The sequence below is a fragment of the Mus caroli genome, chromosome 14, assembly GCF_900094665.2.
Source record: "Mus caroli chromosome 14, CAROLI_EIJ_v1.1, whole genome shotgun sequence".
NCBI classification, from domain to species: domain Eukaryota; kingdom Metazoa; phylum Chordata; class Mammalia; order Rodentia; family Muridae; genus Mus; species Mus caroli.
In genome coordinates, this window is record NC_034583.1 from 46,492,927 (window position 1) to 46,518,645 (window position 25,719).

The 25,719-nt window shown below is 51.3% G+C and overlaps 1 protein-coding gene across 2 annotated transcripts in view; it reads right to left on the reverse strand.

Annotated features, from left to right (window-relative positions):
- Zfhx2 (zinc finger homeobox 2) overlaps nt 1-25,177 on the reverse strand; it is a 30,905-nt gene extending 5,728 nt beyond the window's left edge. Inside the window, exons 1-8 of one of the 2 annotated variants that reach the window (XM_029468864.1) lie at nt 24,783-25,177; nt 5,922-7,993; nt 5,253-5,770; nt 4,561-4,801; nt 3,276-3,350; nt 2,853-2,911; nt 831-1,031; nt 200-326 (exon numbers count right to left, since the gene is read on the reverse strand). In XM_029468864.1, coding sequence (XP_029324724.1) covers nt 200-326; nt 831-1,031; nt 2,853-2,911; nt 3,276-3,350; nt 4,561-4,801; nt 5,253-5,770; nt 5,922-7,944 — 3,244 coding nt within the window. In that variant the 5' untranslated portion in view covers nt 7,945-7,993; nt 24,783-25,177. Of the gene's footprint in view, nt 1-199; nt 327-830; nt 1,032-2,852; nt 2,912-3,275; nt 3,351-4,560; nt 4,802-5,252; nt 5,771-5,921; nt 7,994-18,476; nt 19,124-24,782 lie in introns of those variants that run through there. The other variant, XM_021181743.2, reaches the window with a different exon arrangement.
- Nucleotides 25,178-25,719: the final 542 nt, after the last annotated feature.

The window sequence follows — 25,719 nt, forward strand, 5'->3', positions numbered from 1 at the left end:
GAGGGAGGGAGGGAGGGAGGGAGGGAGGGAGAGAGAGAGAGAGAGAGAGAGAGAGAGAGAGAGAGAGAGAGAGAGAGAACTATTCATGCTGAGCTCCAACCATTCATTATCCAAAGCTACTGACTTAGTGTCAGCCATCTTCAGGCTCCCTTGATCCCCTTTTCTGCCACCTTGGGAGGTATGCTGTACCCTTCCTTACCTGCTACCTGGTCTCTGTTGGGAGTGGGCTCTGCTCCAGGAGCTGGGTGGTCTAGGCCATCCTCCACAGGGTTTAATGTGGGTCCAGGCAGCATTTTGGTTGGGAAGGTCATCTCTACAGTTGTGGCCTATAATGCAGAAAACATCCCCGTGGCTTCATCACTACCTGCCGCCTCCTAGTGCTAGCCCCGACCCATTTACTGTGCGCCCACAGCTGTGCCAAGCTCTCTGGATCCAGCTTCCTGCCTAGACAAACCTCCCAGTGAACTGATGCTTTTCTTTAGGTGGGGGGCTGGGTAGCAAGCTGCCCACTGTCCCGTACCTCCTGCCTCAGGCTAAAAGTATCTTACCCCAAGGCTACGTGGTTCTGCTATTAACAACTCTTTTTAGGGTTAATGGAAGTGAGGGAACTGTATAGTCATCTCGTCCAGTAGTAAAGGGAACGAGGCAAGCTTGGTGCCGAGATTTTAAAAACACCGATTTTAAAGTCAACTTCAATTCTCTAGAATATTATTTCCTTCACATCCCCCACCCCCCACCCCAGCCCCTGGCCTGGAGTTCTCTTCCTCTCCCTCTCGTCCTGCATTGCTCTGACGGGACTTTCAGACCATGTTTCCCCAGCCTATACTCACCACAAGCAGCAGCTTCTCGACGCACTCGGGCACCACGTTGTGAAGGTGGCTGAGGTGGAAGCGCAGGGCAGGCCGGCCCACCAGCTGCTCCTGGCAGAGTGGGCACCTGTACTTGGGCTGCACGGCATGCTGGGAGAGTGTATGGACCCTCACCTGGTCACACTCTGGGCTCAGGAAGCTACAGTAGGGACAGCAGAAGACCTGGGGAATACATAGGGATGGAGAAGGAGTCAGGGGAGAGGTGGGGGACCCACTATCTCACTGTTTATAGGCTTCAATGCCACACTGCTCCCATATCCAGAGTTAGGAGACGAAGTCAGACAGGAAGGCACCTTAACGTTACCACTTGGCCCCCAACCAGCCTTCGAGGCTGGCAACTCCCTTGGGCTAGGACAAAGGCCTACCCTAAGTTGCTACTTGGACTTCCTTCTTTGTCAGTGTCCCCCACCCCATCCCTTCACCCTGGTTATTGCCTCCCTTTTGGTGTGCCTTTCCCTGTGTCTGATACCCTAGTCAATTTTCCAGCTTTCTAGATGGCCCTCTGCCAGCCTCCACCCCAAATCTAGCTTTCTTATCCACACCCCACTGCCTGCCTTCTCTGTGGAATACCTGCTTTCTTCTGTGCCTTCTCTGGGTCAAGGTCCCTTGTCCTGCCTGTGTTGCTCCTTCAGGTCCCTCAGCGCCACCTCCAGGAGGTCCTGCTTGTCTGGCCCTGACGCTGACTCATGCCTTTCAGGCTCAATGCTCTCTTCCCTCACTACTTCTTGTCCTGGTCTCACCTATAGACCAGGCTGGCCTTGAACTCAAGAGGGAATAGGTCTCTGTGTCTGCCTCCTGAGTGCTGGGATTAAAGGTGTGCTGAAGAAAGTGAGCGCCATCCCACTTACTACTTCTTAATATAAGCAAATGCCACACCTCAAATGGCCCAGGTTAACTCTGGCCTGTCCCTTAGCACATTATGGCTTAGACTTCCAGGTAGGCAGGAGGCAGAAGAAGCCTGCGATCACATGACTGGGCTGATAGTGGGCATTTTCCCTGCTGCCTCAGACCAAGCTTCTCTCTCTAGCTTGCTCCTCTTCTGTTGCTCTGCACTTTCCCAGGCCTGCATATCAGAGCAAGGGATCCAGGCCTTCACCACAGTGCACCTAACTTTCAGAACAGACAGCTGTCAGAGAGACTGTGGGGAACTGGAGTTGGAGAAAGAGAAACTGAGGGCAGAGATCTCTCTGCATGCCGCAGTGGAGTCTGGGAAGACCAGAGATGTGGGGTCGCCTCAGAAGCAACCCTTCAGAGACTATAAGGCTAAGCTGCTCCTGAGTCTCCTCAAGTTCAAGTCCTGGGGTTCAGAGGCCTGTGGGACTTGTCAGCGAGTCACTTGTTCGGTGCCTCTACTCTAAAGAAGGGGCACCAGGACAGTGCTCTCCTCTGAGGAAGGTGCAGCCTCCTAGCGAGGGTCCCAGGAAGCTGCTCTTGACTTTGCCTTGTTCCTCTCCTTCCTCCTCTCTTCCCTCCCTCCTTTCCTGGCACCGACCACCAGTCTTTCCTACCCTTAATATGATTTCTCTCAACTTTTCCTCAAGTCCCTGCCATCCCTTCTTTTCACCCCTGTGTTGAAGTCGCTCTCTCCCATACGTGCTGAATATATAGACCTGGCCTTGCATGGCCTTTCTCCTGTGATATTCTGAACTAAATCAGCCACATGTACGACAAAAGCCCTAAGAGCAGTGGTTCTCAACCTTCTAATGCTGTGACCCTTTAATACTGCTGTGACCTCCTGTCATGGAGGAGGTCCCACAACTGTAGAGTTATTTTTGTTGTTACTTCATAGCTGTAATGTTGCTACTGTTAAGCATTGTGACATAAATACCCGTGTTTTCTGATAGTTTTAGGCAACCCCCGTGAAAGGGTTGTTCAGCCCCCAAAGGGGTCGTGACCTGCAGGCTGAGAACTACTGCTTTGGAGTAAGAGATTTCAGTAAAGTCAGCCCCCCACCTTCATCATCCCAGTCACCCCAATTCTGACCGTGATCTGGTTGGCACTGTCTCTGGGAGGGCCACTTCTGTCCTCTGTCACTTCAGAAGCTGCAGAGGAGAGGAAGGAGGTTACGGACTCCTTAGCCCTCTCCCCTTCCTGCATAGCCTCGCTGCTAGCAGAGAGCTTTCAGGGTAGGAAGTGGGCTTCAGCGGATGCAGAATGGGCCAGAAACTCAGCATCCAGGTGAGGCTGGGCAGGGATCACTGCTGGTCGAGCCAGGGGCTGGGGTTTCAAAGAGGACAGAGATGCCTGGCCAGATGCAACCTGTTCTCCCTTCCCCCTCCCTTGGCCAGTTTTGTTCCTTCTGGGAGGGAGGCCTTTTGGGGTGCTTGGGTTTCCGAAAGGCCCCATCAGCATGCCAGTATGCACGGTGAGTCGGGTAGTGGGAAACAGGTCAGAGGAGCCGCTTACCCCGTTGTTCCGTCTTGTTCTGGGCATCTTTCTCAGAGGTGGGTGGTTGAGCTAAGGGGGTGTCAGAAGCCTTCCCTGTGTGGGATGGGGAGAGAGAGAGAGAGTCAGCGTAACCATGGTGAAACATGGGAGGAGGAGGGAGGGAAGAGGAAGCAGGATAAGCAGCCAGGTGGTGGAGGAATGGATGAGTGAACCCCCCCGGGAGGTGGAAAAGGATGGGAAGCCACCAGAAGAAACAGAGGGTCAAAGTGCAAAGTCCCAATACTGGGACCGTAGGACAAGCCTAGCGCCCCATCCTTAGGAACAAGCCTCATAATAGGACCGGTCTAAGCGTGGCTTCCTGGCCTGACTGACCCTGGGAAAGGGAGGCCCCACAAGTGGAGTGGGAGGGGCACGGTAAACACTGAATGAAGTGGCTGCTGTGGTGGACAGAGGCGATGGGCAAGGAGATTACCACTCAAGTAAGAATTGACAGATGTGTAGGAATTTATTTTCGGTGGCAGCCTAATTAAAGTGTTAAAAGTTCCTTAACTCCATTCAGCCTTGCGCCAGGATCGTTAGCTATTGATCTGGGCCCCTCCAGCACTTAACTCCAGCCAGCGTATTGGCAATTCAATTAGCACCAGTCAATGCTGCCTGTTCCTGGTTCCTGCTGCCCTGCCCTTGCCCTCGCCCACCGCTGGCCTCTCTAAAGTCCAGATGCCCATGTCCACCTCTGATGGGCCCTTCCAGGCTCTTCTCCTGCACCCTCTGGTGCCTGACTGGCTGTTTCCAGTCTCTGCTGGTATAACCTCTGCTGCCTAAGGGGCGGGGGTGGGGGGTGGGGGTGGGGCGGTGGGTCTATAAGCCCAGCCTTGGGGCTGAAGACCTCCTAGGAGACAGTAAGAGGCTGGGAAACTTGTTGGGGCCTCTTCCCATCCCTGTTGCCTTTGTACCGTGCCCGCTGAGCCCATTGCCTTCCAACAAGTCTGGCCTAGCATGAATTGTTTTCTTTTTGCCTGTCACCCCGCACAGCCAATAGAGCTGGGACACTAGCTACTATTCAGAGCCACCAGGTGATGCCTCCTGTCCTTTACTCAGCAAGATCTCTGCTATTCTATTCACTCTCTCCCATCTTCCAGTCGTCTCCTGCCCGCCTCCTCATTCTCCTGCGCCTTCCTCCTTGCTGTTGTGATGGCTCCCTCGCGGCGCCCGCCCGTTTCTGCCTCCTAGGTTACTTTGCTGTTAGCCCCGTGCATCTGCTGCCTCCCATCCAGCCCTTACTCTCCCATTTCCTCTTTCTCACCAGGAGTTTGAAGCCGCCCATGGCTGAAGCTCAGAATACTCTGGAGAGCTGAGAGTCCTTCTTCAGCGGCCGGGCCGTTCTGCAGCAGCTGCAGCCGCCTCTGGGCCTGGGCGTCGCGGTGGGCAGGCGTGCGTAGGTGTTGCAGCAAGGCTAGGCGGGAGGGCGTGTCCCAGGCGCACAACAGGCAGTGGTAAAGCCCCGGCTCCGGCCCTGCCTCTGCTCCCTCCATTTCCAGCAGAAACTAGAAGCATGGAAGAGGCCAGCTCAGATGTAGAAGGCACAACTCCAGACCTCTGGGGACTGTTCCTCCTCGATTAGACTCTTTCATGCCTGGGTGGCCTCCCTCCACCCTGCTATGGCTTCCCATCCGCTTCTCCTCTCCATTTCCTTCTTTCTCCCATCAGTCCTGGGTCCCCCAGTGTGTGGCCGGGAGCTGCTTCTGTCCTGGATACCATGATGGCTGGACTGAGATGGCCTCCTCCCTATAGCATGTGTGCTAGAACAGCTAAATCAAGTCTGTTTCTCCTCCTCGGGGCCCACTGCCCTTTGGCCTCACTCCAGGTCTGCCCAGCACTCTGTTACCCTGTTCTTCATGTCCATCACCACAGGTTCCTCCTCCACCTCTCTGCGCTGCGTCTCCCACCCTACCCTGTCCCTCCTCCCTCTCCCGCCCCCTCCTGCCTGAACGTCACCTTATAGATCTGGCTGTTTTCTTCGTGGGCTGAACCCCGGGTGTGCAGCTGCATCTTCTCCTTGCTGTTGGACTCGAAGTCACAGATGTTGCAGCGCAGGTGAAGTGGGGAGATGGAGCCATAAGAAGCCCCATCCCCCAGGGCCAGCGGGGAAGGGGTGCCCATGGCACCGCCCCCCTCCCGGAGGTGGGCTGCTAGCTGGTATTTCTGAGTATGTTTGTCCGTCTTGAGGTGGAGCTGGAAGTTGGCCTTGAGCTGGGTGCCATAGCAGCAGAGCTTGCAGCGGTGGGTATCCCCAGCTACCTCCTTCCATTCGGCCTCCGGCAGGCTCCGACCAATGCTGCAGTGGTACAGCAGCAGCTCCAGGCTGTCTGTGCTGAAAGCCTGGCACACCAGGCAGCGGAACACCTTCAGGGCTGGGCTGTCGTCTGGGGATGGTGAAGTGGGCAGCCCATCAGATGAGGAGCCCAGGAGCTGACTTGGTGGCAGATGGGTCTCAGGGGAGAGGCTGCCAGGGGCTGGGGGGACAGAGACAGATTAGAAAGAAATGAGCGGGGCACTTAGTTAGGATAAGCTGTGTTTACCTAAGTGGGGAGATGACCTTTGGAAGAAGGCAGGGAATACAACTGGACTTGGGTAGGGAATGGCAGGAGCAGAGAAGGGACTTACCAGCTGTGGGGAACTTGCGGGCAGGCGCTCCAAGGTGGTGGAAACCATTGAGGAGTAGCTGGGCTTCAAGGGGCTTGTCTGGTCTCAGCCCAGGCCCAGGCATGGGTGCCTGAGGCTGTCCTAGGGCCTGGGGCCCAAAGTACTGGAAGAGTTCAGGAGGGTTGGTGGGGGCAGCCCCTGGTGGGGGAGGAGGTCCTGGCCCCACCAGCCCTGGTGGCAGGCCAAGTGGCAGCCCCTGGTGCAACATCAGGACATTCTGCATGTGTTTCTCAGAAGTCATGTGGATGCGCAGGTTTCGGGAGATGTTGGTTTCGTAGCTGCACACTTTGCACTGCCAGGATGACTTGGTCTTGGGCTCTTTATCCCCGACAGAGGGGGGTGGGAGGGATGCCTCCGGGGGACTCGCCTGCCCGCCAGGCCCTGCCTGGAAGCCCTGCAGGTTGGCCAGGTGCTTGTCGGACTGCATGTGGATGCTGAGGTTGCCTTTGGTGGTGGTGGAGTAGTTGCAGACATCGCAGCGGTAGGGCTTGTAGCCGCAGTTGTAGCTCTCTCCGCGGGCCAGGCGGGGGTGGGCGCCCCCGGCGCTACAGTAGCTGCAGTGGCTGTTGCTCTCGGGGTGCTTCTCCCGCATGTGCACGTCCAGGGTCTGCTGGTACTTGTAGTGCCAGTTGCACTTGGGACACTTAAGAGTCTTGCAGGAATTGCGTGAGTGTAGCAGGGACATGTGACTGGACAGGCTGAGGCCCTGGAAGGCTGCAGGGGCTGGAGTGTAGTCATCGGCCAGGCGACAGGACGGAGGTGGGTCACTGGTGTCTTCGGGAGAGCCTGCTGGAGCTGGGAGCACGGCCACCTCCTTAGAGGTGGGTGAGCTTTGGTTGAGCGGGAGGCAGAGCCCTCCATCCTCTTCCTGCCCCTCAGGGAACCAGTCTGGCCCCGCCTCGCCTCTTGGTACTGGCGAATCTTTGGCTTGGGTTGGGCTGGGGTCCCAGGTGGCTAGGGCTGTGGGTGGGGATGGTGGGCTGAGGGCCATAACCTCTTCAGCGGGGAGAACAAGGGCTTGACCATCTGCCTCTGGGGGGCCGTCCTCAGCCTGGGCTCCATTTGTCGTCACAGTCACTGTGCTGGTGTCCGGTACCTCGGGAGAAGGACGGGTAAGAAATTTTGGTTCCAGAAAGCTTAGGAGGGCCATGCCGCCATCATGACCCTCCTGAAGTACGGCTGGGCTGCCCAGCAGGCCCTGGTGGTGGGCAGGGCTTAGCTTCACTCCATGAGAAAGTGTGTGACCTATAAAGGTCTGGAGCCTGCCGAAACCCAGGCGGCAGAGAAGGCAGATCCAAAACATCGCCCTGTGGTCTCCCCGTCGGCTCCCCAGGGGGCCATCTTTGGGATCTTCGGTTGGGTTTGGAACCAGCTGGTAGCTCCAGAAGGATCCATCCCTTCTCTCACAGGCAGCCAGAGACGGCGCTGAGGTATCATGGGACAACATTTGGTCAGAAGAGCTAAAGCCTTGGATTGGGTCGAAGCCATGTTGGATGTGAAGGGTGGTAAGGTGTGAGGAGGGGAAGTGGGTGAGGAGGGGCAGGCTGGGCTCTTCCTTGGCGCTTGCCTCATCCCAGGGGAAGCCCTTTGGTAACGAGAGTTCACTGCCCCCAGGCAGGGGCAGGTTGGCCAGTAGGTAGGCCTGGCCTCCAGCTGCGAAGAATAAGTGGCTGCTGAGGTCCAAAGGAAGGATCTCTTCCCCCTCTTTTGCCACCCCAAGGTCCTTTGGTGGGATGTGGCCACAGCCAGGCTCTTCTTGGGGCTCTCCAATCTCCTTTGGTGGGTCAAGGTCACTGCCTGACTCCAGACGCTTTTCCCCCGGCTCTGAGGACCTTATGCTCTCAGAGGTGGAGGGGGAATCAGGGGGATCTTTGGTGACAGGATCAGAGGTGCTGGAGGAGGAGGTCTCTGGAGGTGGTGACGGAACATTGTGCCCAGGGGAAGGAACAGTTCCGGAGGAAGAGGATGAGTTAAGGGTAGCCATGGTAGACGGAGGACTGCTGAGGGTTCATTTCAGCGTGACAGCCAGTACCCTGCAGGGAGGCATGGGGAGAGCAGTGCCGTAAGATCTTGGGGTCCCCAGCAAGGCTGAATGTCTGAACTCTTTAGCCCTACTATGTTCAGACTCAGGTGCCCCTATGCCAACTTGAAGCTCTACTTAAGTGTCTAAAGCCAGAGTTCACGATCGCTTTCCAAACCAGCTCTTCTCCATCTTGCAATCTCAAATTTGGTACCACTCAACCCTTGGCTTATGTCTATGCTATACCCTGTAGCTTACGCTCCATAACCAGGTCCAGGATGCATCAGACCCTACACTCACATCTTCCTCACCAGGAGCACCCTGGTCGGAGCCACTGGTATCTTTTTGAGCTGATGCACCAGATGGGATACTCCTTTCCTTTCCACCTCTGCCCTCTCCAAGTTGACAGCCAAAACGACCCCTTCATGTTCAACTACAGAAAATGCCCAACATGTGTAGGGAGACCCTCTGTCTGCCGCCCGCTGTCAGTGGCAATCAGCGCATGGGCGGTCTCATCTTCGTTTGTGCCCTCACCGAAACTGCTTTACTCTCCGGTGTTTTAATTTTAGGCTAGAATTAAATATAAATTTTAGGTTACAATTTTCCTTTCTTTTTTAAGACGGGCTCTCGAGTAACCCAGCCTAACTCTGAACTTCGGATGCTCTTACCTCCACATCTGCTGTTCAGGGAGTTCTGGGGATTGAACCCAGGGCTTTGTGTCTCCTAGCTATGGCCTTACCTCTCCCTCATGGCTGTCTTAAAGAATTACTTGTGTGTGTATATATGTGTATGCCACAGCACACACGTGGAGACCAGAGAACAACTTGTGGGGGTCAGTTCTCTCCTTTTACCATGTGGGTCCCGGGGATGGAGCGTAGGTTGTCATGGCTTGGCAGCAAGCACCTTACCACTGTGCCACCTTGTTAACCCTCATAACTGTCTCTAAACATGTAACCCATATTACAGTCTACTTAAAAGCCCAGTAGTGCTTTCTCATCACATGCAATAAAATCGAGACTCCTTTCCCTGATCTGCAAAGGCCTGTAGCTCCCAGAACCTCCACTTTCTTTTCTCCAAACTGTCTTGTTATAGCCCACCGGCAGCTAACCAGCCTTCCTGCCTCTGTCTTTCTCCCCACAACACCCTTTCGCTCTTTTTCTTGGTCCTTCCTGTCTCTCACACAAGCCAACTTCATCCCTTGGTCCTTGCCCAAGTGTTCAGTCTTCTGGGGAATCCCTGACATTCTTGTCACCCCCCAGACCACCTGTTCAGACTTCTCACCAGCTAGTGAAAGATATTTTTCTGGCTAATTCTTCCACAAGAGCCTATCTGTTTTCTTGCCTCTCTACGATTACACAGACATTCCAGTTCACGCATAGCCTTAAGTTCAGTTAGTTGAGAATAACCCTGAATCCTCCTGCCTCTTCTCTCTCCAAGGTATGTGCTGTCATGCTAATGAATGAGTCCTGGGGACGATCCCCAGGTCCAGCCCCTCGGCAAAGTCTTTTTGCTTTTCTTGGCACGAACCTTTCTCCACTGTATTCCAGATCCAGACTAGTAGGGACATGCCGAGTTTAGAGTTTAAGAAAGTTCTTTGGCTAGTTGGAAGACAGTAGCTCCTTTGTAGCCCTCTCTACTCTCCAAATTGAAGATACAAATATCAGTAGCAAGTCCTAGTAATAATGGCACTAGCAGCTGTTCAAGTATTTATAGCGTGGTCTTGGCACCAGCTAAAGGACTTATCAGGGTCTCACTGCATTGCACAGCATTCTCAAGGGTTACTGATAGTAACTGGGCTCCAAAATGGGGGAACAGCTTAGCACACAGTAGGGCTGCTTAGCATGCAAGCAGTCCTGGGCTCAGTTCCCAGCTCTGCATCAGTTGGGGGCTGGGGGTAGGTTCACACTTGTAATTCCAGTACTCGGGCAGTAGAGGCAGGAGGATCAGAAGTCCTGCCTACATAGCAAGTTCAAGACTAGCCTAGGGTACATGAGACCCTGGAGAATTAGAGGGGGTTAGGAGTGGGGAGGGAGGTTGGTTTGCGTGTGGGAGGAGCTGTCAGGCCTTCTTCAAAATTATCAGTTCCCCAGGAATCCATCTAACTCCTCTTTCTCTCTGAATCAACAACAACAATCTCTAATGATAAACTGTCTAACATTCAGGCCACACTGGTTCAGAGAAAGGGCGAGGGGGGTGGGGGGATGGCCTCTTACTCCTTGGGCCGTCCTTAACCCTCATCTCCAGAGTCCCAGATTTGATATGGGTCCTTGGTCCAGGAGCCTGGTTGCTTTCCCACTTTCCTCTTCCCTCCTGCCCCTGGGAATCCAGCTTGGCCTGAGTCAGAACCTTCAAGAACCCTGAGGGGCAGGACTAGCATGCTAATGAGATGCAAATAAGTACCTGGAAATCAGGGGTGGGGCTGGGGTTGGAGCCCTGGCATTGATGGAGAAAGGCATTCCTTCTGAGGATCCTTGGTGGGACAGAGGATGCTAAGTTTGTTGGTTTGTGAGGGTCCAGTCATTTCCACAGGCTGGGCCCCACTAGATAGGGAGAGCTGAGGGTTGACATGGTGGGCCCTGTAACTCACCTGCCGGGGTAGCAGACGAGCATTCAGCTCCCTCTTGGCTCTCCACTCACAGTGCTACATCACAGCTCAGAGGCAGCCTGAACAGGACCCGACCCTGGAGTAACTCCCAGATTCCCGCCCTCTCTAAAGCTTAATTCTCCCGACTAGAAAAGGACCCCTGGGTTGCTAAGTAGAAACCAAAGGGGCTCAGCTTTTGGCCAGCTTGTGGGTGAGACCCGTAACACAGCCGGGTAGGTCAGCTGGTGGCTTATTTAAAATTGCAAATCTCTTCCCTACCTCCCAGCCTACCCCTCCTCTTCAGGAGAGAATTTCCATTGCAAATTTATCTCTCCCCTACCTATTTCCCTCGACCCTTTCTCCGAAGTTTCCCCCACCGCACACTAGCAATTAGATTTTTGTGGCCAGGGTGTTCCCCACTTTTAATCCTTCTGCCTCCTGCTTCTGACTTCTGACGCTTCCCCCTCTGAAGTTCTAAGTCCCCTTTTTGTTTTGTTTTGCCCTTCTTGCCTTGAACTGTTGATGGCACGGAAGCCTCTAAAAAATCGGGGCTCATCTACCTGCTATCCCTAGCCGAGATTCTCAGTCACCCCTGTCCCACAGCCATTTCTTCCTGTGGTTCCCAGCATTTCTTAAGAGCAGCTCTCCCGTGGGCCTGGTCTCACAGGAGGGTAGAGGCAGAAGGCAGCCGCCACAGACCCTGACATTACAGCTCAGAAGGAATTGGAGCGAAGGCGGCTGGTGTTCTGGAGGTGGGGGACAGTAGAGGAAAGGGCTGGGCCTCCACAGAGCAGGCAGTGGCAGCCGTGTGATTAGAGTGGAGATTGATGTGAAGGGGCGCCACAGACGGCAGAGCGAGTCAATAAAACCGGAGGATCGCATTAGAGGCGACAGGGAGAGCTTTAAATTACAAGGCTGCTGCCACCACGGGGAATGGAAGGAGGGAGCCCTGGAGCCTAGGGAGGGCGGAGAGTTCTGAGGGTGCAGTCGCCCCGAAAGATGGATGGATCGACAGCTCTAAAGCGGCCCTCAGTCCTGGGAGCTCCCTTGTGGCCTTCCATTCTTCCCTCCCGTTCCAGCTCCTCACCAGGGTGAGGTGGAGAGGAAGGGATAAGGCAAGGCTGTGGAGAAACAGGCTTTTCGTTCTGGGAACTGTCTCCTTCCCCCTTCCGCCAGGTTTTCCTGTCTGCCTGTTCCTCAGAGAGGGAAGCCTGGGAGTGCTCTCAAGGCTCGACAGGAACTGCTGTCCCGCAAACAGAAGGCAGTCGTAATTACTGACTTGAAGAGGAAGGCATATATGTACACACACACACACACACACACACACACACACACACACGTGTATATATATATATATATATATATATATATATATATATATATATATATATATATATATATATATATATCAGGAGGCAGAAACTGAAAGGCTTGGATTTGAGGTTTAGCATACAAGTGGAAGATCTTTAAGGTAGTCTTTGAGACCCTGTAGGATGGGAAACTGACAGACAACTAGAGAAGTCCTGGAGCCAGGGGGCAAGGGCAGAGCACGGAAATGGAGTTAGAGGCGCCACAGAATTTGAAGCCACGGTGGCCCAGGGTGTTTCCCTCCAAGCCCCACCTGGATCAGATTAGGAGAAGCACCACTGCCCCCTGCTGGTCACAGAGGGAACATCACCAAGCCCCAGCTCTGCAAACTGAATAAACAAAACCTGCCCCTCTCCATTTCCTCAGGCCCAGTGAAGGGCAAAAGGTTTTGTGGCAACAGCTCGGGCACCAAGACTCTACCAGCCCTGAGCTTTACATCTTCAAGTGTAAGAGACCAAAGTCATGCTGGCCCGGGCCCTCACCAGCACTCAACCTTGGCAAGTTGTTTATCCAGACTACTTCCTCACGTGGAAACCTGGGAGTAATGGGGTGAGGGCCATAAGGGCAATCAATATACAGAGTGCATGGCCTGGGTGTCAGTGAGGGCCATGCTCTACCCCCTGCTTGGCCATCCCCTCCCTTGGGGCAGAGCACAGTGTTTGGAAGGAGGCTGGCATTCCTCCTGCTCTGCCTCTCAATGGGGGCAGGAGTCACACCTAGTTCTCCCACCGTTTACTGGTTTGCTTGTCAATCCCTCTTTCCCCCTCCCTCTCCAAGGTAGCATCTTGCTCTAAAGCCTAGGCTGGCAGTAGATTACCCATGATCCTCCTGCCTCAGCTGATAGGTCTAGGTTCCCTAGGAGGTTGGCAGAGCTCAAGCCTTACTTACTTGGCCTTGGTTTATTGTTCTGCTGCTGGGGATTGAACCTGGGGGTCTTGCATATGCTGGGCAAGGCTTTACCTCTGAGCTCCACACCCAGCTCTTGGCTGCTGGGTCTGGAGACACTCATCACCTCAGAGCAAAAGGAGGATGTTTCCCCGGCTCACATGCAGGCTAGGGAAGCAGCTAATACTGAGCCCAAACTGATATGGCCTCTTCCTGCATGTACATCCCCATTGGATCTGGAGTCACAGGCAGTTGTGAATCACTAGACATGGGTGCTGGGAACTGGGACCTCACAAGAGCAGTAAGTGCTCTCAAAGGGCCGGGCGTGGTGGCGCATACTTTTAATCCCAGCACTGGGGAGGCAGAGGCAGGTGGATGTCTGAGTTCGAGGCCAGCCTGGTCTACAAAGTGAGTTCCAGGACAGCCAAGGCTACACAGAGAAACTCTGTCTCGAAAAACAAAACAAAACAAAACAAACAAACAAAAAGTGATCTCAACGGCTGAGCCATTTCCCCCGCCCCCTTTATCCCCCTTGAGATGCGGTCTCATAATGTAACCTAGAACTCTCTCTGAAGACCAGGTTTGTCCTTGAACTCAAAGTGATCCTCCTGCCTCTGCAGCCCTAGTAATGGAATTAAAGGTGTGTGCTACCATATTCAAACAGTCCTTTGATCTTATTTTTTTTTTAAAGAAAATATCAATCTTCTAAAAATAAATTTTATTTACTCTGTGTGTGTATGCAGCACACAGGCACTCAATGTGGGACAACAGGCTTGGGCACAGGTACTGGGCCTTTATGGACTGAACCATACTACTTGCTGGTCCCTCTAGTGTTTTGAGATGGGATCTGACGAAGCTGCTTAGGATGGCCTTGAACTCTGGAGCCCAAGCAAACCAAAACACCTGCGCTACACCCACTTTAGCCTTCCAAGTGTCGAAGATGACAGGCCATTGCCATTAGGCCCAGATTCCCTTACATTTAAAATAATAATAATAATAATAATTCTCTCTCTCTCTCTCTCTCTCTCTCTCACACACACACACTCACACACATACATACACACAATCTTACCTTGAGTTTAAAAGGAAAATTGCACAGCGCTATCCCAGAGTCCATTTTGATTCTCCCTCTCCTACTGACCTCTCCATCCTCATGAATATTTAGGAAGTGCTTACTTTGTGTAAGATTAATTTTGTGAGCACTGAGGAAAGTGAAATAAGCAAGCAGAAGAAAAATGCCACAGAGGACAAAGAGAGAGACAGTTAAGGCTGAGAAAGAAGAGGCCCAGGAGTGAGGAGGAGCCGGCAATGGATCGTGATTTGCATATGTAAATACTACAGTCTTGCAGGCTGGGTGGTTCGATGTCCCTAGAGAGAGGAAGACTACCAGGAGGCTATTTTATTCCTTGCAAGATGTTTAAGGTGGACTTGAGGGGACCCGGTAGGTTGTGAGGAGAAAAAGGGAAGACTCAGAGAAAGATGGAGGTGGGTGGCAAGGAGCTGGGTGAAGCCACACACACTAACATGCGCATGGGTTTCTAGGCATGTTCACTGCTAGCAGAGGTGGGTGTCCATCACCGAGTTCAAGGACAAACCTGATCTTCAGAGTTTTAGACTTACCAGGGCTACATGATGAGACCAGAGCATCCTGCCCCGGCATTTTGTTTGATGACTAGACATTAGATGTCCAAGGGTGGTAGCATAAGACTGCTTTGGTTAAATAGGACTGTTTAATCATTTTTAAAAACTACTTATTATGTATATGTGTATGTCAGTGTGAGGTTGCTCGAGGGAGCCAGAAAAGGGGACCTCAGACTCCCCCCCACCCCCCAGGAGCGGGAGATCTAGGCAGTTGTAAGCTGCCCAATGCAGGTACCAGGAACTGAACTCTGGAAGAACAGCAGCTGCTGAGCTTGAATCCCTGTGAGACTTAGAGCTTAGAGCAGCCTGTTCCGAGGGCCTCAGGCTTGCATGGTTGCATGAAGGCAGCTCACAACCTCTCTTTTGTGGGAGCACTTGCAAGTGAAGCGGCAGAGGCTGATCTGCCTTAAATCTGGACTCACCATCTTATTCTATCTAGGCACAGGCTATCCCTGGAGGATTCTCTGAATTTGGAGGACTACCACAGTAAGGTCTGTTAAGTGTCCCTGGTTCTCCAATTTGATGTGAGCTTCTGTGGTGTAATGATGTCATTTTAATACTATTGTAGCAGCCTTGCCTATGATCCCAGCTACTGGGAGACTGAGACAGGAGGATTATAAGTTTGAGAATGCCTGGGCTACAGACTGTGGGACCCTGTCTTAAAATAACAAGTGCCAAGCGGTATATGCATGTAATCCCAGCACTCAGGAGTTGGAAACAGAAGGGCCAGGAGTTCAAAGCCAACCTTGGCTATACAGAGTTACAAAGGAACCTGGCTTACAGCTCAGTAGTAAAAACATTTGCCTAGCATGTGTGAAGCCCTGGACTAACCCCAAATACTACTAAACAAACAAACATGAATAAATAAGTCATATTAGAACAACTATTGCAGTTTGAACATCTCTATTCTAGAAATTCAAAGTATAGGCTAGATGTATACCGTAGTGGAGTGTTTGCCTCATATGCACAAGGCCCTGGGTTAATATTCAGCCCTGAAAGATATAAACAGATTAAACCCTCCTGGGCTTGGTGGCTCATGCTTATAACCCCAGCATTCAGGAGGAGCAGGATAGCCGTGAACTGGGGACACCCTGAGTTTGATAGTGGGTTTAAGCTAGCCTGGGCTAAAGAGTAGTAGGACCTGTCTCAGACAAAGAAATAGGAAACCAAAAGGGAAAGTCTGAAATGTTTTAAAATTAATTTTGAGCAGCAATATGATCCTAGTACTTTATACACCCTAACTATGTTTACAAATCATAGACATACACAGGTACACTCAAATATTGTAGGAAACTTGCCATTTCCTTAGGGGGCTGTGGAGATGGCAAAATGGTTAAGAACACTTGCTATCCTTCCAGAGGGTCCCAGCATCCACATAGCTGCTACAATCCTCTATAACAAGCTCCAGGGAACCCAACACACGCATCCCATACATGGACACAGAGGCAGATGAATCTCAATGAGTTTAAGGATAGCCTGGTTTATGCAAACCAGGGTTACATAAGTGAGACCTGTCTTGAAAAACAAAACAAACTTCCAAAACTTAAAAAAAAAATAAAACCAAATCCCCTGACTACAGTGTTAGGTAACTAGATAGGCATGAGCAGGTGAGCAGGCCCGGGGGCTTCTGAAGATGGACTCCATCTCCCATTCCCTTATGGAAGGGTGGAGGGAGCACTTTGTTAAGGGCCATACAGAGGAAAGCTACTTCTCCCTGGTTAGAGGAATAGAATCTGAGTTCTTCTCTGGCCCTTGGTGGAGAGGAAACATTCCGGTTTGCTTTAAATACTAGGGCACCACATGCAACTGCCCTCTCCCTTTACAGTTAATCCAACCTAGCCAGACAGTGGCTTAGCCAGGATGCCCCTCCCTTAACCAGGATACCTCTGATTCGCCTGAAGACAAGTGAAGGAAATGGAGAGAACTTTCCCTTTGAGGAGACTCCTTAGGTCTCACAAGCCTCTCTATAGTGCAGTTGTCACACAGGTTCATGCTTAATCTGACCGTGTTCCTGAGTTCTGGCTCAAAAGTCTAACTTTCTTTTCTCCTTCCAGTCTTTTCTTGGGTACCTGCCAGGATGCTAAGCAGGCTTGCTCTAGCTCTCCCCGCTCTCTGGCTGATTTCTCTGAAGTCTTCTAACATCTGCGGCTTCCTGCAGACCTATGGCTGATCTATGTAACTCAAAATGCACAATTTTCTTTCTTTCCCGTCTTTCTCTTAAAGCTACTCGAATTCCAATTTGCCTGTCCTGTTATTTTCTCATATTTTAATAAAACGGCCCTCAAGCTTCCTTTAAGGCCATTACAATTTTTTTTTTCTTCCCCAAAGACAGAATCTTACTATGTAGCTTTGGTTGACCTGGAACTCCAAATGTAGATCAGGCTGGTCTTGAACTCCTGGAGATTCAGTCTGCCTCCTGATGGCTGGGATTAAAAGACATGTGCCAACACACCCAGCTTCTATCAATGACACCAAGAACCCATAAAAAGGGAATCAATTCCCCAGTAACACATGTTTAAAGGATACATATGAAACATGATTTTCATGTTTAGACTGTGGGTCTCTAAGATAGCTCTTGTGTGCTTCTTGTGTCTCTGATTCTCTTACACTGGGGACAGAAGATACTCAGCCTGGAGCTATAGCAATCACAATGGCTCAGTGGGTAATGGCACTTGCTGCTAAGCTTCATGTTTGAGTTTGATCCTTGGGCCCCACATGGTAAAAAGACAGAACAGACGATTTCTGTATGTGATTGTATGTATGTGTGCACGTACCCCCTTGTATGCTCATATACACAAATGTAATGTATACCTATAAACATATAAATTATAAGCACGTATTTTATACATATGTATATATACATACACAAACATATATGCATATATAATAACATAGTATGTATGTACAATAATGTGTGTATGCAATAATGATAGTAATAATAAGTAGTAACATAGGATGAGCTTGGAACTTGGGTGCCCTGCCACAGGACCCCTGCTCTTGCCTAGCATGTAGTTTGAAATGTTCTGTTGCCCTTGTGTGTGCTGCTGCGCTCCTCTTTGAGCTTGAAGGTGCAGAGGAGTTGGAGGCTGGGCGGAGATATTCAAACGATAATGTGGATAATGTGTGTGCCTATGTCTCTTAATGTTCAGAGTTGGGGAGATGGAAGGCAAAGATGCTTGTGCTACAAGCTGGGCAGTCTGAGTCTGATCCTGAGAGCCTACATAAAGATGGAAGGAGGGAGCCAACGCCACAAAGTTGATCTCTGACCTCCATACACACATAATAAAAGATAATTTTTTTTAAAAAGCTAACAGTCTATATGTGTATCTATATTAGTGTATAGACTCCAAAGAAGTCTGATGTTACTGAAAAATGAAATGAGACAGAAAACAGACTTGGCGCTGGAAGTATAGGTGTAGCAATACCTCAGCACCCAAAAGAGAACGGAAACCTCAGCTTCTGTGGTCAGACGGGCCCAGTGTCAGGTTCTGGTTCTGTTCTGTAAATATGGAGAGGAGCTGTGTGGCTAGGAGCTTCTGCTCAGGTCTTCTTGTGTGTCACAAAGAACAGGAAGTAGTATGTCATGGAGGTTTGTCCCTCTTTCCCTTCCTAGCCTAACACTCTGGATGTGATCAATCAGTTGAGATGTACTGCTCTTTGGGGGCTAGTGAGTATGCTCACCTCAGGCGGGCATGCTCTAGGGTCCTCAGCCTACACCTATCTATCTATGCTGGCCCTAGTTTTCCATTCTGCATCATGTGGCACACTGCAGTGTGCCTGCAAGTGCTTGGTGGCCGGCTCGGCTGGCGGCTGGCTCAGTGTTTGGGGTGGTGGTAATTACTAGGATGGCCCATCCCTAATGAGTGTGATCTCGTTACACTCTTGCTGCTTCTAATGGAGCTAACCTCATTTCACAGCCATTAGCGATGGAGATGAGGCCCCGCCCACAAGGCCCCACCAGATGCAGCTCTCATAGCTTTGGCCACGTTCTTCCCCACTGCTCGCCATTACAGCTCACCTCTCCGGCTCCCTCTTTTTTCCCTGCTTTCCTCTGGACTCCTCTCTCCTGGTCTCCATTGTTCACCCCTCTTCTCTCTCCTCTTCTGTCTCCTTGCCTCCATCTCTGGGCTGCCTTCCATTTTCATCCTCCTCCACATGGTGTCTGTCCTCCGAGTTTTGTTTCCTTCTCTCTGTCTTCTTTGGCACCCTTCCCCTGCCCTTCACCTCTGCTGTCTTTCCCCTCCCCCACACTGCCCTGTCTGGCCAGAGGACAGATCTCCAGGGGAAACCAGCAAAGGCAAACAAAATGCAGTGACTTCATTATACTGGTTAATTTGCCACTTCAGTTCCTCCCATAAGGGTCATAACCAGCAAGGCTTGAACTCAGGACTGACCTGGTGCTGAGTTAAGCCTTGCTGTTTTCACGCAGGACCACACCCTCTCCTTCATCTCGGGCTGTCTTTCTTGGACTGGAGGGGTAGGGTGTCTTTTTCTCTGTCTACACAACCTTGCCTCCCTTTTCATGTAAAATGTGGAATCCCTCTCATCTCAAAGCCACCTCCTCCCTCTCTATCTCGGTCTTCTGGCCCAGTCTTGTCTAGACCTTTTTGAAGGAAGGGTCTCAGGCTGGCCTCAAACTCCCTATGTAGCTGAGGATGACCTTGAACTGAGTCCTGCTTCCACTCTGTGAGTGCTGAGATGACAGGCACACATGTGCCACCACGCCTAATGGCCCAGCACCTGTCTCCCACTCTTGTCTGCTCTGTCCTCTCTCCTCTCCAGTGCCTTATGTTCCTAAAGCACCAGGATGTATCTCTGGGCTTTCAGAAACGACAGAATTTGAAGAAGCCAGAAGTGGAAGAAGGGTTCCCATGGCCTGCGCAGGCCAGTTTTCTAAACATAGGATGGAGGCAGCAATAGATGGAAGAGGCCTATGAGTGGAGAGAGGAGACTGGAGCTAGAGGCTTGGAAGAGAAGGGCTGAGGGCCTTTGGCTTCGACAGCCAACAAAGCAAGGAGTGAAAATTTTCAATATGGAAACGAATTTACTCTATTTTTTTTTCCTCCAAGGAAACAGTCCAATCATCTGTCTTCCTTCATTAAGAAGCCAAATGACTGGCAACTGACCCTTGACCTTTTGCTTAAACTGAATCCCAAAGGGAGAAGGTAAGGGTAGTTAGCTGTGACCGCAGGCTGCAGAGGGGAAATGTCTATACTTGAAGTAAAAATGTATGGCCCACACCCATCCTGCCCCATCAGTTTGACACCTCAGCAAGCTACAAGCCCTATAGGCATATACCCTGTCCTACACTGGGGCTTCACACACCCCAGGCAATAACGGTCTCCTAATTGTATATTGCATATGTAATTCTGGTGGATGGCTCTACTGCAAATTCCAAGGCCTGAACCTTAGCTCTGAAATAATCCTGTTGAGTGTTGAGTGGCCTTGGTAGGAAATAGAAGAGAAACCGGACATGATGCTACATGCCTGTAAGCCCAGATTAGGGAGGGAGAGGCAAGAAAGGATCAGGAGTTCAAGACCAGCCTTTGATATGTAGTGAGTTTGAAGTCTGGGCTTCTGCGCCTGCCCCCCCACCCCCACCCCCCGCCCCCGCGCCAACAAAAAGATAAAAACTAAAAAGAATGTCTTCTCAGCATTCAGAGGCAGAGGCAGAAGCGAATCACTGTCAGTGAAGGCTAGCCTGGTCTTTGTAGCAAGTTCCAGGCTAGCCTCTATATAGTAGAATCTTGTCTCAAAACCAGACTTCCCTATACCACTATTCCATAACCACCATTAAAAACTTAACACAGTAGGTCCACCATCCTTACAACGTCTCCAAATCTTTTACCCCTGCCTCCCCAGCCAGGGGTGGGTGGAAAAGGGATAGGCAGAGCAATTAGCTCACTAAGCTTTCCCAGGGAGCAAAGTGGCCCTGGGAAAGCGGGTGGTGGGATGCCTGAAGCTTAGTGTGAGGAGTCTGAGAAGAAAGATGGAAAAATCAATGAAATGAGTTTCTAACAGTGAGGTAAAGGACCGCCGTGTCGACAGCCTGTCACCTGCTGCAAAATATGAGCTGCCCAAGTCAGTGGCGGCTGCTGACAGTACACATTGCTACCATGTCCCCTCCCTTCACCCCCTTCTGCTGCCAGACTCGCCCCAGAGCTCCTTGCTCTCTCTCTCCCTTGTCTTTTCTGCTAGCTTTCTTAACTCCTTAGTCTTCTGGTTCTTTATCACAAGATCAGGCTAGGCCGTAAGCCCTGGTTGGCACACCTTTCTCCTCTGAGGTTTATTTCTGCAGATTTGCTCTGAGACTCATAGTGAGCTCTGTATCTCAGGAATTTTTTTTTCCCCCAACAGTGGGCAGTCAGATGTGAAGGTCATTTCCAACAGGGTTGTTTACACCACGGTTTGGGCAGCAGCTAACTCCTATCTCTTGCCCTGTGACCCACTCAGCCGAGGCTCATGTCACTGCGATCTCTTTAGACGGGTGTTTAGGATGGGTCTCATGTTCCTTTATGGACTCTTGTGGTCATTGTGGATGCATGCATGCGCACACCTGCACACCTGTGTTCGAGGATGGCCGACTCAGCTTTAGCTTCACGACAGGGGTTTGTGTGCTCTTTTGAAAACCCTGGACCTTTTCTGGAATCTGCCTCGTCATCCTTTGTATCTTCCCGAGGCTCCTAGGACAGTTCATTCTTGCTATGCTCATGCTATTCCAGGTCCACCCTCAGTGTTAACCTTACTACCTTCAGCCCCCCAGCACTGGATCTCTTCTCTGCCCCCAGGTCTGGCGACCTTTCCGTTCTGTTTCTGATTTCCTAACGCCATGTATGCAGTCAGGTCTAGGAGATAGGATGAGAGTTGGGGTAACTTTTATAGACTCTGAGCACCTGCTCAACAGGCGTGCATACAGCCTGCTCTGTGTGACAGACACTCTTAAGGTGTTACAAAACAATTAGAAACTAGAGGTATATATGGTGGATCAGACCTAAAATTCTAGAACTCAAGAGACTGAAGCAGGAGGATCTTCTCAAGTTCTGGGCCAGCCTGGGCTACAGAGACTCTGTCTCAACCCCCAACTCACTCTCCCAGCCAAAATGAAACTGGATGGAAGCATCCCCGGCTCAGAAGATAACTGACCAGTCCTATATCTCCCACAGGAGATGCCTTGATCTCTTAAACTCTAGGGACCCTTTTCCCTCCTTCATTTCAGCCGAGTATTACTGTGAGCTCGAGCACTTCAAAACTCTCCAGTTCAGGCATCCGTTTACACTCTGCCACTGCTCTTCTGGATTTCCAGCTTTGGCATTCACTCCTAACAACAAAACCAGCCTCTTGGGCCTCTTCCGACAGCTCTCTTCCTGGCTCACAAAGCCTTTTCCTTTCCTGTTCTTCGATGTCATTTTTAGTTCTCTTCCCCCCCCCCCCCCAATGCCTTTCTATCCTACCATCCCAACTTCACTGCCTACTGTCTCTTGAGGTCACTTCCTCTTGTTTTTGTTAGGTTTTGACAAGCCTACAACACTCACAAAGTAGTCTGTGACAACTGTCTGGAGCTAAGAATAGCTCCAGAGAAGCAAAGTCACTACCAGAGACAGGAGTCCTACAGTTATGACTCCATCCAGAACCCTGTCCCACACGTGACGTGACGCAGAGGGGCAAGTTGTTCCTGTATGGGTCTCAATATGGTAACGCCAGCTGCCTCTGACATCATGGAGGAGGGACTCTGTCAGGTTGCCAAGGCAACCAAGCAATTTATGACATCAGAGGCTTGAAGTGTTTGGTTCTCTCAGGGGGCTAGGAAGATTCAAGTTCCTGTCAGTTGCAGTAAATGGGAATTATACTTTTTCATCTCTTTTCTGTGTTTTCCTGGCTTGGCAGTAAAATAGGAAGAGGCTGGCGGAATGAACACTGGTGATAGTCTCGTCCCTCTCTCTCCATCTCTGCAATTTCTTTCCTCATAAGCATCTCTCTTTGAGGGCCTAGTGGTAGTCTGCCAGGCCATTTTTTTCCAAATTGCTCACCCCCTGCAGTGCTCGCTCTCTGCCTCAGTCTTCGTGCTGTGTCCCCTCATACTAGAGGCGTCTGTCTCCTTTGATGCCCCACTCTTTCCTCTTCTCCCTTTCCAGGGCTCTCTGTGGCTCTGATCTGCTCCAGCACTCCTGCCTTTGCCCGTCCATACCTTCTTTGTACCATACCCTCTCCACCTCATCTTACTCCTTAGCTCGTCCCTCCCCCCACGGTATTAATTTAATATTGCTTTTGTTGACCCCTCCTCATGAATACTCGCTCATCTTTCTCTCTCCTCCTGTACAGCTATTAACTCATATTTATTTAATTATTTCATTTGCTCAATTTTTCATTAATCGCTTCTTGGTTCCCGACCTTCCCTACTCTCCCTTCTGCACAGATTTTCACCGTTCCCTTTGGCCAGACATTTCCTTAACTCGTGTTTTTACTGAACCTGGTTCTTCCTTCCATCATCTGCCTCATCTTTCTATCCGTCTAAGCTCCTATGGTCTGGAAAAACAATGATGGATTTAAACCCACGGATAAACTCTCCAATCCATTATCCACCTTTACCATTCTTTAGACGGAATGAGCACAGCCCTTGCACAAGATAGGTTTTCTGAGAATAATAAAGCCTGTCTCATAAAGAATGTTGCTGAATCCAAAGAGAAGAATACCAGGATCCCATGAGGAAAATGAGCTAAAAAGTGAAGAAAAAGCCACAGGGTGACCTGGTAGGGTGGAGCTCGGAGTCCTAGAGAGCATCCCCTTACAGAATTAAAGTTGACAGTTAGCTGGGGCACTGACGGGGGAAGGAGTTGTCTGACCCTGGAAGACCATTAAATTGATTTCTTGGCCTGCTTATGAGCCTCCACAAAACATAACCGCTACCTCTCACCCAGCCCTTTGCTTGTGACATCTTCTCCTTGGGTTAAAATGCTGGATGACAGGATAAAGGATAAACAAACAAACAAGCAAACAAAACCCTCAACAACTTTGGTTGACCAAGGAGAAAAGGGAACAAAGATGGAGAATATGCAAGGAGACTATTCCATATCAGATAAAAGGATATGGAAACAGGGTGAAATAAACTGGTGAGATAATAAATGTATATACAATGGCAGAGTGGGGGAAGGGAGGAAAATTAAGTCAGCATGGATGAGGTTGGCGATGGAAAGCCCCTGGAAAAGCAGAGGACACACTGGAGACCCAAAGTCTCCAAACAAGGGGATCAACAATGTCAGAAGTTCCGAGGCTTTCCTGCCGAGGGTGAATAGCAGGCTGTTGTGCCCACGTTGAAAGGGCACTGGGGTCTTCAGGGGGAGGCACATCGGCTCCATGCCCCTACTTCTCAGGTCCCTAACCCCAGACTACCACAATCATGGCTGATAGCAAACTCCAAAGTAGCTGAAAAGGCCACAGTTGTACAGACAGACCCTGAGGGAGACCAGTGGATGGCCAAACAGTCAGGCAGTCTAGGCGTGACACACAGGGACAGACAGGGGTACTCGGAAAGGATCACTTGGATGAGAGGTGTCACTGTCACAGAACTGGATATAGATGGGGTGGGGAGCCAAGTGAAAAATGGCACAACCACAGATCAGTGGGGGCGCAGGCACAGTGAGAAGCGTGGTCCAGAGCTCAAAAAATGAGAGCGGATGGAGAGTCCGGGTGGCAGGAGAAGCAGGGCAGGCATGCTTCGCCGCCAATGGGGCTCCCCTCACCTACTTCAGGCAAAAATGAACATTAAAGATATACACTCCCCCTCCCACACGGCACCCCGGCGCGCTAGCCCATCCATCAGCCCTTCCGCCCGGGTTTCTCCCCCATCTCGCAGCCAGCTGAGATCCTAAGCGCTGCAGGCCCCTCCAGGCTGATAGCTCAGAGCCCTCGCACTCACCCGGCCTCCCTTTCCCTCCAGGAACCCCGTTCCCGGTAGAGCTCGGCGCGGTACGTCTAGGCTCTCGCTGCCCTCTGTCCGGCTGGCCCTATCTTTCCCTTCTCCGTTTCTTCCACCTCTGCCTCTTCCCCATCCCCACTCGCGCGCCCTTTCTCCCCAATACTCCTGTCCCCTTCTCCCCGGCTGTCTGTCCGTCTGAGTCCCCTCCCCCAGCCTCTTCCCGTCCCTCTCCGTCCCCATCCAGTAGCAGTCTCCCAGCGCCTCCTCTCTTCTCGATCTCGAGATTCGGAAGAGCATGGAAGGGAAGGAGAGTGAGAGGCAGAGAAGAAGGGGGAAAAAAAAAGAAAAAAGGAAAAATAAAAAAAAGAAAAAAAACACCAACCCAGCAGCATCGGAAATCGATGCACTTACACCTCAGCTGGAAGCAGGGACGGGAGTCGAACCGCGGCCGCCAAGCAGCGCGAGGCGGGGAGGGGAGGGGGCGGCTCTTGGAAGGGACTTCTCCGATGTGTTGATTCCTTTTTTGCCCCTCCTCCTCCCTCCCTTCAGCGCTCGCTCCGGGGCGTCAGGGACGGAGATGGAAAAATAAATAAATTCACGGCGGTGAGGGAAGTGAAAGAAAATAATCAATGCTATTTGGCTGCGGCTGAAGTGTTTTCCCGGCTTCGTGAGTGGGTTTCCATTGATTCACCCTGGGCACTGGCTTGCTCCCTGTCTCCTCCTCCTCCTCCTCGCCCTCCTCCTTCAAGCCCTCACTCCTCCGCCTCATTCACTGGCTGGAGCCAAGGCGTCCCACACAATGGAATAATCAATACCCAGGCGCCCGGGGCAGCCCCACTGAGCAGGTGCAGCGACCCGCCCGCCGCAATGCATACTGGGAATTGTAGTCTATAGGTGTCCGCCCTCTATAGACAGCTAGCGGAGTCAACCAGTGTCCCAGGACGCAGGGACCTGGGTGGGGGCCAGGATCTCAGGGCGGGGCAGACCGGCCATATCCACAGGCTTCTTCCTTGACTCAGGCAGTAGGTCTACCCTATGCCTGCAAAAAGGGCAGGTCCCTTAAAACTCTTGTTCCCTCCTCTTTATCCTGCTTACAGAAGTGTGTTTTATTTTTACTTAAATTTTTTTTTTTCTGAGACAGGGCTTCTATGGGTAGCTTTGGCGGTCCTAGAACTCGTTTTATAGACTAGATTTCTGCCTCTACCTCCCAAATGCTGGGTGTTGTTTTATTTTAAAGCACTATTGCTTCGCAGAGCCTTCGGGAGGTCCATCTCTACTTCACTCCCTTCTTCTAGTCTTATCGTTTCCCTCCCCCCGTTTGATTACTAGAACATTCTGATTCATAGAA